This window comes from Jatropha curcas, chromosome 4, assembly GCF_041381405.1.
Source record: "Jatropha curcas cultivar XTBG-Jc1 chromosome 4, XTBG_Jcur_1.0, whole genome shotgun sequence".
NCBI classification, from domain to species: Eukaryota; Viridiplantae; Streptophyta; class Magnoliopsida; order Malpighiales; family Euphorbiaceae; genus Jatropha; species Jatropha curcas.
In genome coordinates, this window is record NC_143154.1 from 2,811,019 (window position 1) to 2,824,162 (window position 13,144).

At 31.3% G+C, this 13,144-nt stretch overlaps 1 protein-coding gene across 1 annotated transcript; it reads left to right on the plus strand.

Moving 5' to 3' along the window:
* Positions 1-11,603: 11,603 nt before the first annotated feature.
* Positions 11,604-13,144, plus strand: LOC105629243 (glyoxylase I 4). The gene is made up of 3 exons (XM_012210801.4): positions 11,604-11,853; positions 12,017-12,137; positions 12,628-13,144. Exons 1-3 carry the CDS (start codon positions 11,690-11,692, stop codon positions 12,958-12,960), a joined length of 618 nt encoding a protein of 205 aa, XP_012066191.1. The 5' UTR covers positions 11,604-11,689; the 3' UTR covers positions 12,961-13,144.

Below are 13,144 nucleotides of genomic sequence, written 5' to 3' on the forward strand. Positions count from 1 at the left end.
AATCTCATTTGACTGCCTCTAGAAACAGGGCCTCAAACATCAAATAATTATAATGATATGTAAAAAATACCAACAAAGACAAACTTGCCAGCTCTGTTATTCTATCCCAATAAGAAAATTCTCATTCAAAACTAAGAGAACTGTAAATATCATTCAAAAACATTTTCTTTTTAAACTTTCTGTAAAACAAAGAGAAGAATTTGAGAATTTGCATTCACAATTTGATATCTACAAACATTAGCAGAAAACTATATATATAGCATGTACAGGAAGCTAATATAGAAAGAAAACAAATTACATTAATTTAGGTTATAATTTACAATTAGATTAGGTAACTAGAATATTTCTATCCTACAATTGCTCCTTGACAGGTCACATTGATACAGATTTGTTGAGGTAAGGAATATAATAGAATTTGGAGCTGAAGATAATCATTAACAGCCCCCCTCAAGCTGTGTCGTAGGAGACCAAAGACGCAGCTGGTTGCAATGAGCTTAAAATAATGGATAACCAAAGGTTTTGTCATCACATCAGCAACTTGATCAGTGCTTTTTAGAAAACAAATTTGAATTAAACCACATTTCACTTGATCTCTGATAAAGTGGTAATCGATTTCAACATGTTTTGTGCGAGCATGGAACACCGGATTAGAGTTGAGATAAATAGCACTTATATTGTCACACCAAAGTTATGCTAGTGGTTTTAAGGGAAGCCCAAGTTCTCGTAGCAGTGTCATTAGCCACATGACTTCAGCCGTTGTGTTTGCTAGAGCTTTGTACTCACTTTCAGTACTTGATCTTGCTACAGTAGGTTGTTTTTTTGAGGACCAAGATACTAAGTTTGTTCCCAAATAAATGAGATAACCACCTGTAGAACGACGATCATTTGGGCACCCTGCCCAATCACTATCAGAGTAGCAATGTAAAACAAAGGAAGAGTCACGTTGGAGTAACAAACCATGACTAGATGTCTGCCGTAAATAACGTAAAAGACATTTACAAGCGTGCCAATGCTCTGTTGTTGCACAATGCATGAATTGAGCAAGTTTGTTAAAACTGAAAGTGATGTCCGGACGAGTTAAGGTAATATATTGCAATGCTCCAACAATTTGTCTATACTCATTAACCGAAGAGAGAAGTGTGCCCATGGTTTTACTCAAACTTGGAGTTGAGCCATTGGTGTACGACACCCTTGCATGCTTGCATATTTGTAGCTTGTAAAATGTCCTCAATATATTTATGTTGAGAAAGCAGTAATCCTTTGGCATGGCGTTGGATTTCAATCCCCAAAAAATAATGTATATTGCCAAGATCACGAACAGGTTGTTGCAATTTATCCACAAACCATTGAATTAGTTGTGATTGATTTCCTGTAACAAGTATATCATCGATATGAACAAGAACAAATAATTTCTTAGTACCATTAGAATAAATAAAGAGGGAATGATCTGAATGAGAACGCTGAAATTTAAGAGTCTCAAGAAATGCTGTGAGCCGTTCAAACCAAGCTCGAGGAGCTTGTTTGAGACCATGTAATGACTTTTGAAGCTTGCAAACATAATATGGATTTTGCTTGTCAATAAATCCAATTGGTTGTTCCATAAATAGCTCCTTATCCAAAAATCCATGAAGAAAAGCATTAGATATATCAAGTTGACGTGTTTCCCAATTTTGTGATGCTGCAATAGATAATACAGTTCGCACAATTATAAATTTAACCACTGGTGAGAAGGTTTCTGAATAATCGATACCGAACTGTTGAATAAATCCCTTGGCCACTAATCGTGCTTTGAAACGCTCAACTGAACCATCAGACTTACGCTTGATGCGATAAATCCATTTATTTTTAATGACGTTGGCATTAGAAGGTCGTGGCACTAAGACCCATGTTTGATTTTTTTGTAAGGCAGTGACTTCTTCCTGCATAGCATCTTTCCAAACCTGATATTTATTAGCATGAGTAAAACAAGTGGGTTCCTGATTGGGCATGGAAGTGGCTATGTAGGAAAAATTTTTTGGTTTAGGATTGGGCCGAAGGACCATATGATGGGTGCAGATGAGTTTGGATTGATCTATGGATTCTAGTGTAGATACAAGAAGTTGTAAACCAGGAGAATTAGATTTTGGAGATTCAGTGAGAGAAGATAAAGACGACATAGAAATAGGTGTAAGAGATTTCAGTGAGGTAGAAGTATTTAAATTAAGCGGAGAAGATAAAGAAACAGAGTTTGAGTTTTGAAGGTTATCTAATTCTGATGAAAGAGCCAAGTCTGGAGAAGTTTGACATGTTACAGTTAACCAATTTTGTTCAGCCTTGTTTTCATTAGAATGAGTAGCACGACTAGCATAGGGAAAAACATTAGAGTGAAATCGGACATGCTTTGCTAAATAAATCCGACCTGTGCTAGCATCTAAACATCTATATGCAGAATGATAAGGACTTTGACCCAAATATATGCATTCATGAGTGCGATAAGAAAATTTGTGAGAATTATATGGTCTTAACAGTGGAAAAACGGAGCAGCCAAATGTTTGGAAGGCCAAATAGTTTGGATCTTTTGCATATAATAAAGAATATGGAGAATTTTTGTTAAGAACATCAGAGGGTAAAACATTGATTAACATTGCACTTTGTTCTAAAGCATAATTCCAATATTTCAAAGGTAGACTGGCATGAGCAAGCAATGTTAAACTCGTATCAACAATATGTCGAATTTTTCGTTCTGCCGTACCATTTTGTTCATGAGTGTACGGGCATGCAATTTGATGTTGAATACCATGATTTTTAAAATCTTGATGAAGACGTTGATACTCTCCACCCCAATCTGAATGAAAAGCAAGAATTTTATTTTTAAATTGTCGAAAAATTAACTGTTCAAACTGCTTAAAAATATCAAACACTTCACTTTTTGCTTTCATAAAATAAATCCATGTAAATCTAGTGAAATCATCAACAAAAGTAACAAAATAACGATGACCTAAGCTAGACTGAATAGGGGCAGGACCCCAAACATCTGAAAAAACAATTTCAAAAGGATAGACACTTTTGTGTTCCTTGGAAGCTAGAGGAACACGACCCAATTTTCCGAGATGCAGCTAGCACATGGACTAAGAACAGAACTAGAGCTTGAAATTTTATTTTGCTTTGCTAAATAAAAATTTTCTGCACGTTTGGGTGTCCCAACCAACTATGCCACTCATCCAGAGAAGATGCAACATTTGCAAGATACACAAAAGGCTTAGAGAACTGAGGTTGACGAAACTTGTAGACTCCATTTTGTCTTGGACCTTTCATCAGAATTTTCTTGCTGGTTTGGCCCTTTATAAGAAAATAATGTGGCCAAAATCCAAAAAACACAGAATTGTCAGTTGCAAATTTTTGAACAGAAAGGAGGTTTTTCTTAATCTCAGGAACACATAAAATTTTATTCATGCTAAATCGAATATCAGGAAAAGAAAGAACATTATTACCAGTATGGGAAATTGATAAATCTTGTCCATTACCAACAAAGAGCTGATCCCGGCCTGTGTATTCATTGATTTGAGTCAAATGATTTGGATCAGGAACAATATGATAATTGGCTGCTGTGTCAGGGAACCATGTCACTTGTGCAGGAGATGCAGAAGATTGAACAGCTGCAACATTAGCTGTTGGAGTGGTATTGCTGGCATTAACCTTTCTAGAATTATAATTTCCAGTATTTTGGTTCCGCTGGTATCGTCGACGATAAGTAAGAGCTGTGTGATTACGATGACCACAATTTGACAAGCAAAAGGATTTTGTTGATTTCGATTTATGTTATTGCCTTGATTATAATTAGCTCGATAAGCTGAACGAGATTGATGTTGAGAATGAGGAGTTGGGAGAAGAGGTGTTTGGGTTCTGAGAGTAAGATTGACAACAGGCTCATGAGAATTATTTAAAAGAAGTTCATGGGCAACAAGGTGACCATGAAGTTCATAGAATGACACAGGTTCAGGTCTCTAATTAAGAGAAGTAATTATAGAGTGAAATTCATACCCAATATTTCTATATATTATTGCATTAAATTCAGCAGTGGATATTGGACGTCCTGCTGCCTGAAGTTCATCAGCAAGGGACTTCGCCTTTTGAAGATAAGCAGAGACAGAAAGATCAGCTTTTTTAAGCTGTTGAAGAGAAATATGGAGCTGAAGTTGACGATTTTGCGAAACCGATCCAAAGGCATTAGCTAGGGCCTGCCATACAAAATAAGAAGATTTAAGTCCAATAACTAATGTATAAACTTCTTCGGAAAGAGAGGCAAGAAGCCATGAGAGAAGAAGTTGATCTTTGTCAAACCATTTTTCATATGCAGGATTGGGTATAGGAGTGGCATTTGTAGAAGAAGTAGGTATAGTTTGAGAAGGAGGTGGAATAGATCCATCAATGAAACCATTAAGCTTTTGAAAATTAAGAATGGGTGTAAACTGTGTTTTCCATGAGAGGTAATTCTTTTGAGTAAGCTTAATTGGAAAAGAAGAAGAAGAGGTGATAGAAGGCATGGAGGAGGATGATATCGGAACAAGGGCCATTGGCTCTGATACCATGTAAAATAAAGAGAAGAATTTGAGAATTTGTATTCACAATTTGATATCTACAAACATTAGCAGAAAGCTATATATATAGCCTTATAGGAAGCTAATATAGAAAGAAAACAAATTACATTAATTTAGGCTATAATTTACAATCAGATTAGGTAATTAGAATATTTCTATCCTACAATTGCTCCTTGACAGCTCACGTTGATACATATTTGTTGAGGTAAGGAATAGAATAGAATTTGGAGCTGAAGATAATCATTAACACTTTCGACTCATAAAACCTATTTTAAATTAAAGGAGTATAATGAAACAATATTGATCAAGTCCAACAAAAGCTCACTTACCTAATATCCACATCACAGCGACTCAACATACTTCTTTATTTCTTGACTGCTCCTCCGTTATTCTCCTAGCTAACAACTCTAACTGAGCCTTTTAAAAATCAGTGACTATAACGGAAGGTAAAAAGAATGGAAGGTGTATTTCACGCTCACCGCACCATTTGTTAACTATTAGAATTGAGATTTGAGAGTATTTGAGAATTAGTCCTCGCTTGGAGTAAATTTGGGGTATATATATGATGGGTGTCAAGACCAGCAAAAATAATTCCTACTCTCCTTAACCTATGTAATTTATAGATATGGTGAGAAGGGTCGAACCCTAGAGACTAATTCAAACTGATTCTTAATCGAAGGCCAGTAGATCAATAATGAAAGTAAAAGGGGGGTGTTGTTTGTCAAGTATAGTATCACTAAGCAATTAAAGTAACTAGAGTGCAATAAAAATAACATATTAAAATCAATGGGAAAAGATTCAGTCAAATGTGATTTATAGCATGAACTCCTCTCGATTGATCATTGATACTGAGATCGTCCAATAATTCGGAAGGTTGACAGGTTATAATCCTTGAACAAGGGTCTCCAAAAATCTTTTTAAATTATTAGATTAAACAAGACAAGCGCTAAGAACAATCCCTAACTAGCAAACAATCCTAAACAAGCGATAGAATTTAATTTATTAGCAATAATAAAAACTAGAAAGACCCTGTCCTAACAAACTTATAAGCAAAGTTCATTTAAAATATATTATGAGTTTTCATAATATAATCCAAAAGCCTGATTACAATCAAATTATATTATTTATTACTTGAGTCAATTCAACTAAACAATACGAATTTAGTTTTATTGATACTTATATGCATTCCTATCAAATTGAACAATGGGCCATGTTGAACAAATAATAAGAAAACAAAAGAGATGGAGTTTCTCATCAGATTCGGAAAACACAGAAAGACGAAGCGAAATTAAAAAAGATAAAATATTACATTAAGATCTCACAATCGTTAAGGAATTTCTACTTGAAATCAACCTTACATCCCAGAGAAGTTATAATTGGAGATACCATTATTTTTGGTACAAAAGTTCCTAACTGAAACAAAATATTTAGCCACGCATAGGCATGGAGAAAACACAAAGAAGAATACCTACTATTTCTAAAGTTGAGAAGAGGTTATCCCTGCTCAATAGACTTCAAGTTTTATTTATAGCAAGGGAAAAAAATCCTAAACTAGAAAAATAAAATCTAAGTATCTTTAGAAAATCTAATAATTAAAAGAAAATCCAGTATTCAAATCTGAGTATCTTTCCTAAATAGTGGATCAGTTGCTTTAAATGATTTCCTTCCAGCTGGCAAAGCACCTCAATCCCGAACAGCCCTGTATGGGTCTCCCACTAAGCTTGCCCAAGCTTAATTTGAAAACTTCCAAGGGGTTTTGGATCTGCTTTGGATGCATCCCCCATTAAGCTTGTCCAAGCTTAGTTTGTCAACTTCCAAGAGCATCCTAGAAATTTAGCTTGAACTTGGTATACTTCGTCAAAACTCTAAGAATCGGCCTTCAAAGCTTCTTTCCCAATGAATTTAGCATAATCTACTGAAAATATGGAAAAAAAAATGAAAATTCTCATTTTAAACCATAAGGTATCCATAGATCATATTCAAATAAAGAGTATTTTATGCTAAATTAGCTACTTATGAATATATTGGAGTCAAGATAAATTCTACTAAGATAAAGATTGTGAGAATCCTGCATTATCTATTAGTTAGAGTTTACTTAATGGTTTCAAAAAATTTGGAACTGGAACCGAACCTAAAATTTCCAGTTTCGGTTCCTTAACGGTTCGAAAACTGACGGTTCGGTTTTCCGACTGGTTTTTCGGCGAATCGCATAATTTTAAATTTTAAAGGCCGGTTTTCAAATTTTAAAATTTAAAAATTTGTGAAATAATTTCTAAAAAAAATACATTTAAAAAAATTAAAAATGCTTGAATTAAATTTATTTTTTTGAAAAGACTTGAACTTAATTTATTTTTTTTAAAAAAAGTCTTCAACTAAATTTATTTTTTGTTTAAAAAAGTTGGAACTTAATTTTTTTTTTTTTAAAAAAAGGGCTTGAACTTAATTCTTTTAAAAAAAATTAAGTTGCCTACGTATTCTCTTAGGGTTTAAAGGAACCAAAGCCCACGTAGTTCTTACTTACCTTGTACTCATTTCACCTCTTTTACCTTATTCGCTATTTTCACTACCGTTTGATGTTCTGATGAGGACCCATCATAAAGATCACATAAATCTTTATTTTTTTTGAGATTTTCTTGTGCTCTTATTTCGGTCTTACTTCAATCATCCACGCATGATTGTGTTTCTAGTGAATTGGGTGTCATACGAGATCGTGTTTCATCAAGTACGTTTCCTTCTTGACTAAAAATTTGTTCAACTTCAACAGTGGAGACCGGAGTTGCTAAAACTTATTTTGCAATTAAAGAATGTATTGGAAATGTATTGGTGTGATGACTCCACCAATCTAAAATTGAAAATTTATTATCTGCATAATCATCACCAAAGTCGAAAGAAGTGGTTAGATAATTATTAAATTCAGAAAAAGAACCGGATTCCCTTGGTCTTTTTTGTCTTTGTAGTAAAATGCGTTCAGCAACACCAACACTTACCCTTTGAGTTGGAAATTGTTGATTATTGAATTGAAAAAAATTAGAAGTAGATGAACTAGAAAATTGAATAAATTCACTATATAATTCTACAATATTTTGTCTAACTTCATACAATACTACATTTATATTAACACTATCTTCTATATCAAGATTTAATAATTCATAACAAATAGTCAAATATTCAGATAAAACTTCAATTTTACATCCAGGATCAAATACACAAGCAACAAGATAAATGGGTAGTATATTTTTAGAATAAGATAACCATTTTTTTTCATTGAAAAAACACAATCTTGTAATATAAAATTATTTTCAAGTTCTTGGAATGCACTAACAATATTAATGCATATAGGCAAAAATAAATGAGATGTGGGATAATAAACCCCACTAAATTTATAGGTAGCATCATTAAAAATTTTTAGAATATCTAAAATTTTTGCACAAATATCCCAATTTTGTGGATATAAATTAATTTATTCAATATTATTAGTAACAAAAATGCACAATAATTCTTTATACGAAAAAGACTTGTTTAATAATTCATATGTTGAATTCCGATGAGTTGGGACATCCCTTGGAAAACGTTTTGATCTTTTATTATTTTCCTTACAAAATTTAGCCCAACTTTTCATCACTTGGGGATGTCCCCATAAATATGAAATAGTTTTTCTAATTGTAGAAATATAAAATTCAATAACCTTTAAACCATCTTGTACACATAAATTTAAAACATGGCAAGTACATCTGGCATATCATAGCCTAATATTTGTCACAGAACAATTGCAAATGCATGTGTATATACGTTCATGTCACACATGTCATGTTCATAAATACAGATTTATGATCATTGTATGGTGTTTCAGGTTCAGAATGTTACAATTTTTACCCGATTGAGTTAAACAAATAAATCACAGAGAGAGTTTAGCATTCCCCTTCTCATTTTTGTGCTCCCCTTGTACTCTTATAGCTGATTTTTTTGGTAATAACTAGAAAAAAGATACATTTCATGGTTGTCTGTAACATTCTTGTTTCGCTATTGGTTATTATGCTCATATTTATGAAGTGTTTCCGTTCACCAAAGTATCGCTTGTGATAACGATGAAGAAGAAACAGTGTCTGGAAATTTTGATGCTATTTTTTGGTTATCCACTTTAAAGAATTTGAAAACACCCATGTAGATTTTTTTACAGTTAGTTACTTATTTAAATTGGGTTGGATGGTTTCCTTAGTATTTGATACTGAATGGATGGGAGAGAAGCGTATGATGGTGATTCAAACAACATTACAGTTTGATAAATTTTCTAGAGAAAGAGAGACTGAAGATAATTGGTGCGAAACATGGAGCAAAAAGGGTAAACTGGGAATAGTATAAAATGACTTGGTTTAGATGAAAGGGCATTGTTCATTAAACAATAATTTTGGTTTCCATTTTAGTATATATATATATATATATATATAATGTCAGCTCCTTCTTCAATTCACTTTATTATAGTTCTATAAATTTTGCTTCTATGTAAAAGAGACTATTTTTCATGGCTTGCATTATTCATCAATATTATCTCTATAGCTCACTGCCTTTCTTAATGTGGACTGGGAGAGTGATCTTATTGATCAATGTTCAACAAACAATCTTTTTTTTTTTTTTTTAATTTTTTATTCTTGGTGATGCCCTTATTTATTGTCTATTGTCTCTTGCTCCAATACTGAGTTTGAATACCGAACTCTTGTTGATCCCACAACTAAGTTGTTTTAGTTGCATTGGTTGCATGGGTGTTAATTTTGACTTTGCTACCAATATTCATCATGATAGTCAAAGTACTATTTAAATGACTTGTAATGATACTTTTCACGAGAAAACTAGATACAGTGAGATTGAGTATGATGTTTCTCGAACTTATCTCATGTGTGGCACTCTTCGACTTATTCCTCTCTCGTTATTGAGCAATTGGGAAATATTTTTACGAAGAACGTCCAACATTAGTTTCCAAACTCAATTTGATTTTTAGTCAACCGCCTTGAGTTTGAGAGCAATGTCTAGCATATTCATATAGAATACATAAATATGATAGTTTCCCCACGTAATCCATGTATTTTGCCAAAATACAACAATCCATATTGGTAGAAATGAGGATTAACTTTCTTGTATTGCCCATGTAAATATATCCTCTTCTACTTTTTTTTAATACATTAACACTCTGTTTGGTATAAATGAATCCAAATTATGGAATTCGTTTGTAATAAATTCTAGTAGAATTCATTTGTGAATGAATTTTCATGTTCGGTGTGATCACTTTAAGATATGTATTTCAATTGAATTCCACGTAAAATGTATGAAATAAGTTGATAATTAAAAATTCATTTGATTTTGTTTTCTAAAATATCTTTGAAACAACAATTTCACAAAAATAAATAATAAATACCAATTATATTTATGTTACACTGTATAATTCTTTTATATTTTTATTAAAATAAATATATAAGATAAAAACAATATTAATAAAATTATTGCATTTAATTTAGTGATAAATGTATAATTAACTTGAGTCTCTCCCCAATATAAAAAAAATGCTAAAAAAATATTAATATAAAAGATGAAAATATTAAAATAAAAAACACAATAAAAGAAAAATTTTTTTCTAAATAAAATAAATTTGGTTTTGGTCAAGTTTAATAACATAAATAAGTTAAATAAGTAAAAAATTAAAAATTTGACCTTATAGAAGAAAAATGATAGTTTTATCATAAAAAGTTGGATTATTTAGTTTTGTGGAATTTACTTGAAAATTGTACCTATCTTGTGCAATTTAGTGTAGTTAAGTTCGATTCTATTAAATTAAAATTTATATTTTTTTTTCATTCCAAATAAAAAAAATATGAATTTCTAAGCAAAGGTAACAATTTATATAGATTTTCAGTCTAAATAAAACATTTAAAGAAATAAAAATAAATCAAACTCATTTTCGAGAAAAAAATTTTGGACGGCTCGTTGTTTTTTTTTTTTTTTTTCAAATGTTACAATATCCTAATAAATGTCAACCTGAAAATTGAATCTGAATATCTTAATTTTATCCGCCCAGATAAAGTCTCATCTGCGTGGAAGGTTCCAAGTCGGTATTTGCTTTTAGTGGCAGAGGCAACCAAACCTTGTTTACTAGGAATTATAAATAGAATACTGAACATTGCAACAAATTTAATGATATATGATATTCTTGAACATGATGGCTGTCCAAATCGGCAAATCTTGTGATGGGAGTTAATGGAAACTATTTATTTCAGGAAAATTAATTACAAATTAGAATTGAATTACAAAGACAAATTTACATAATTATCGAATTTTATTAATTTTGCTAATTGAAATACTATTTTGGATTACTAGTATTTTAACAAATTTATTTGATTTAATAGTTTAATATTTGGAAATTAAATTAACAATATATATGATTTTAAAGGTCTATTTGACCTTTTATCTTCTAATTAATATGAAAATTTGATCTACCAATGTAACTTCCACAACAAAATATATACATCAGACGATTATAAAAAGTTAGGATAATAAATTTGATGATTAGATTAGAAAAAGGATTATACTTGCCTAACTGGGTTTATGGACCTAATTCCAAATCGAATCTCTTTAGAAAGAAGATCTTTTATTTTACGGTAACCTGCTCCAGTACTCTTACGAAACTTTCGTTATTGGGTTAGCCATACACTTTACATATTTCTAACATCAACCAAATCAATAAAAATATAAATTTTTTTATAAAATGTTCTCACTTTATTTTTTTTTTTTTCCCTAATGAACGGGAAGAAATATCCTTATAAAAGCAAGTTATTAAAAATGTAATTACAAATATAGAAAATTTTTAAAATTTATTTAGTAGCGATTGGCGACAAATAGCATCATGTTACCATTTATCTTAAAAGCTATAGAAGCTGGAGAGAATCTGCTTGGAAAGTTCCTCATTATCCAAAACGACAAGAAAATCCATGCTTCATAAAAAGGGAAGTCTGCTAGTTAGGAGGTTCGTAGATAGAAACAACTTGGCTCGACTGAGAAAGGGAAAGAGAGAAAAAGAAAGTCCATTAGCTACAGAAAACAAAGAAAAATTACAGGTAAAAAGAAATATGGAGATTGAAGAAATGAGCAGCTCTGAGGCACTGCCCCTTCTGTCGTTGAATCATGTGTCATTGTCCTGTAGATCTGTCTGGGCTTCTACCTATTTCTATGAAGAAGTTTTGGGCTTTGTTCAAATCAAACGACCTTCTTCTTTGAAGTTTAATGGAGCTTGGTTAGTTTTTAACTTCATTTTCTTCTTCCTCTTCTTCTTCTTCTTGAAATCTCCATTAATTACAAGAATGACAGTACAAGTGAAACTGAGTAGGCAATTTTAGTGCAGAACAAGAACTTATTAAAATGAAACATTCACTTGTTTGAATTTGATTTATATGTAGGTTGTACAATTACGGCGTCGGAAAACAAATACATTTGATTGAGAATATAGCCCTTGAAGAATTTGATCCTATTATTGAACCACGTCCTATTAATACCAAGGATAATCACATCTCTTTCCAGGTGAGATTAGTTAATTAATAGAGAAAGATTAGTAATTAATTATATTTAAATTTGAAAAATAAATAAAAATTTATGAAATTTATTTATAAATCTATATTTTCCATTTTTAATATAAAAAAATTTACTAGAATTTATGTTTTTAATTTAATAAGTTAATTATGCTTGAGCTAGTTTCTAATGCCTATATAAAAAATCAACATAAAAAAATTTTTTTTTTTACCGAATAAGAGTTGGTTTGGAACAGTTTGAAATCGATTTAAATTGAATATATATTTACTATTGCACAGATTGAAATCAACATAAAAACTTACGATTGTAGATTCATTTTTAATTATAAATTTTGGCCACTTCTCTATTTTTAGTATTGTATTTGGTATTATATTATGATTGCTATTAAGAAAAGGATTATATTTACTATTTTAATAGAAGCAATTAATAAAAATATTTCTCAAATTGATAAAGATTTTTCTAAAATATAAATATTCTACAGTGCACAGATATAGGGGTTGTGAAGAGGAGGTTGCAAGGATTGGGAATAAGGTATGTGACAGCAACTATTGATGATGATGATGGGAATAGAGTGGATCAAATTTTCTTCCATGACCCAGATGGGTACATGATTGAAATATGCAATTGTGAAAATATCCCAATCACTCCAATTTCTTCTCGCTTTTTCAACTTCAACCCTAGAAGTATGAGAAGCTTCAAGAGGGCAGTATCCAACATAGAGAATGTATTGATTGGAAGCTTTTTTAAAATATTAAAGTGGGTATTTAAGAAGTCATTCAATTTTTTAACGTATCTCTTAGTTCTTCCTAGGTAATTTAAGTTCATTTAAGTGTCTTTTTAAGTAAAAAAAAGAGTATTTTACTTAGTTTAGCTAGGAGTCCATTGATTAGGTTTTCCTGATATTGATTCTTTTTGTTCTTTGCCAATATGTAAGAGAAGAACCATAAGTTTTTGTTCCTTTTAGTAATACATCTCTCTTAGGAGTTTTATTTTATTAA

Excerpts from the sequence above, each read along its gene's own strand:
- LOC105629243 (XM_012210801.4), top strand. The coding sequence starts at position 11,690 with ATGGAGATTGAAGAAATGAGCAGCTCTGAGGCACTGCCCCTTCTGTCG. Across the intron at positions 11,854-12,016 it reads TTGAAGTTTAATGGAGCTTG|GTTGTACAATTACGGCGTCG; the intron begins GTTAGTTTTTAA and ends ATTTATATGTAG. Across the intron at positions 12,138-12,627 it reads ATAATCACATCTCTTTCCAG|TGCACAGATATAGGGGTTGT; the intron begins GTGAGATTAGTT and ends AATATTCTACAG.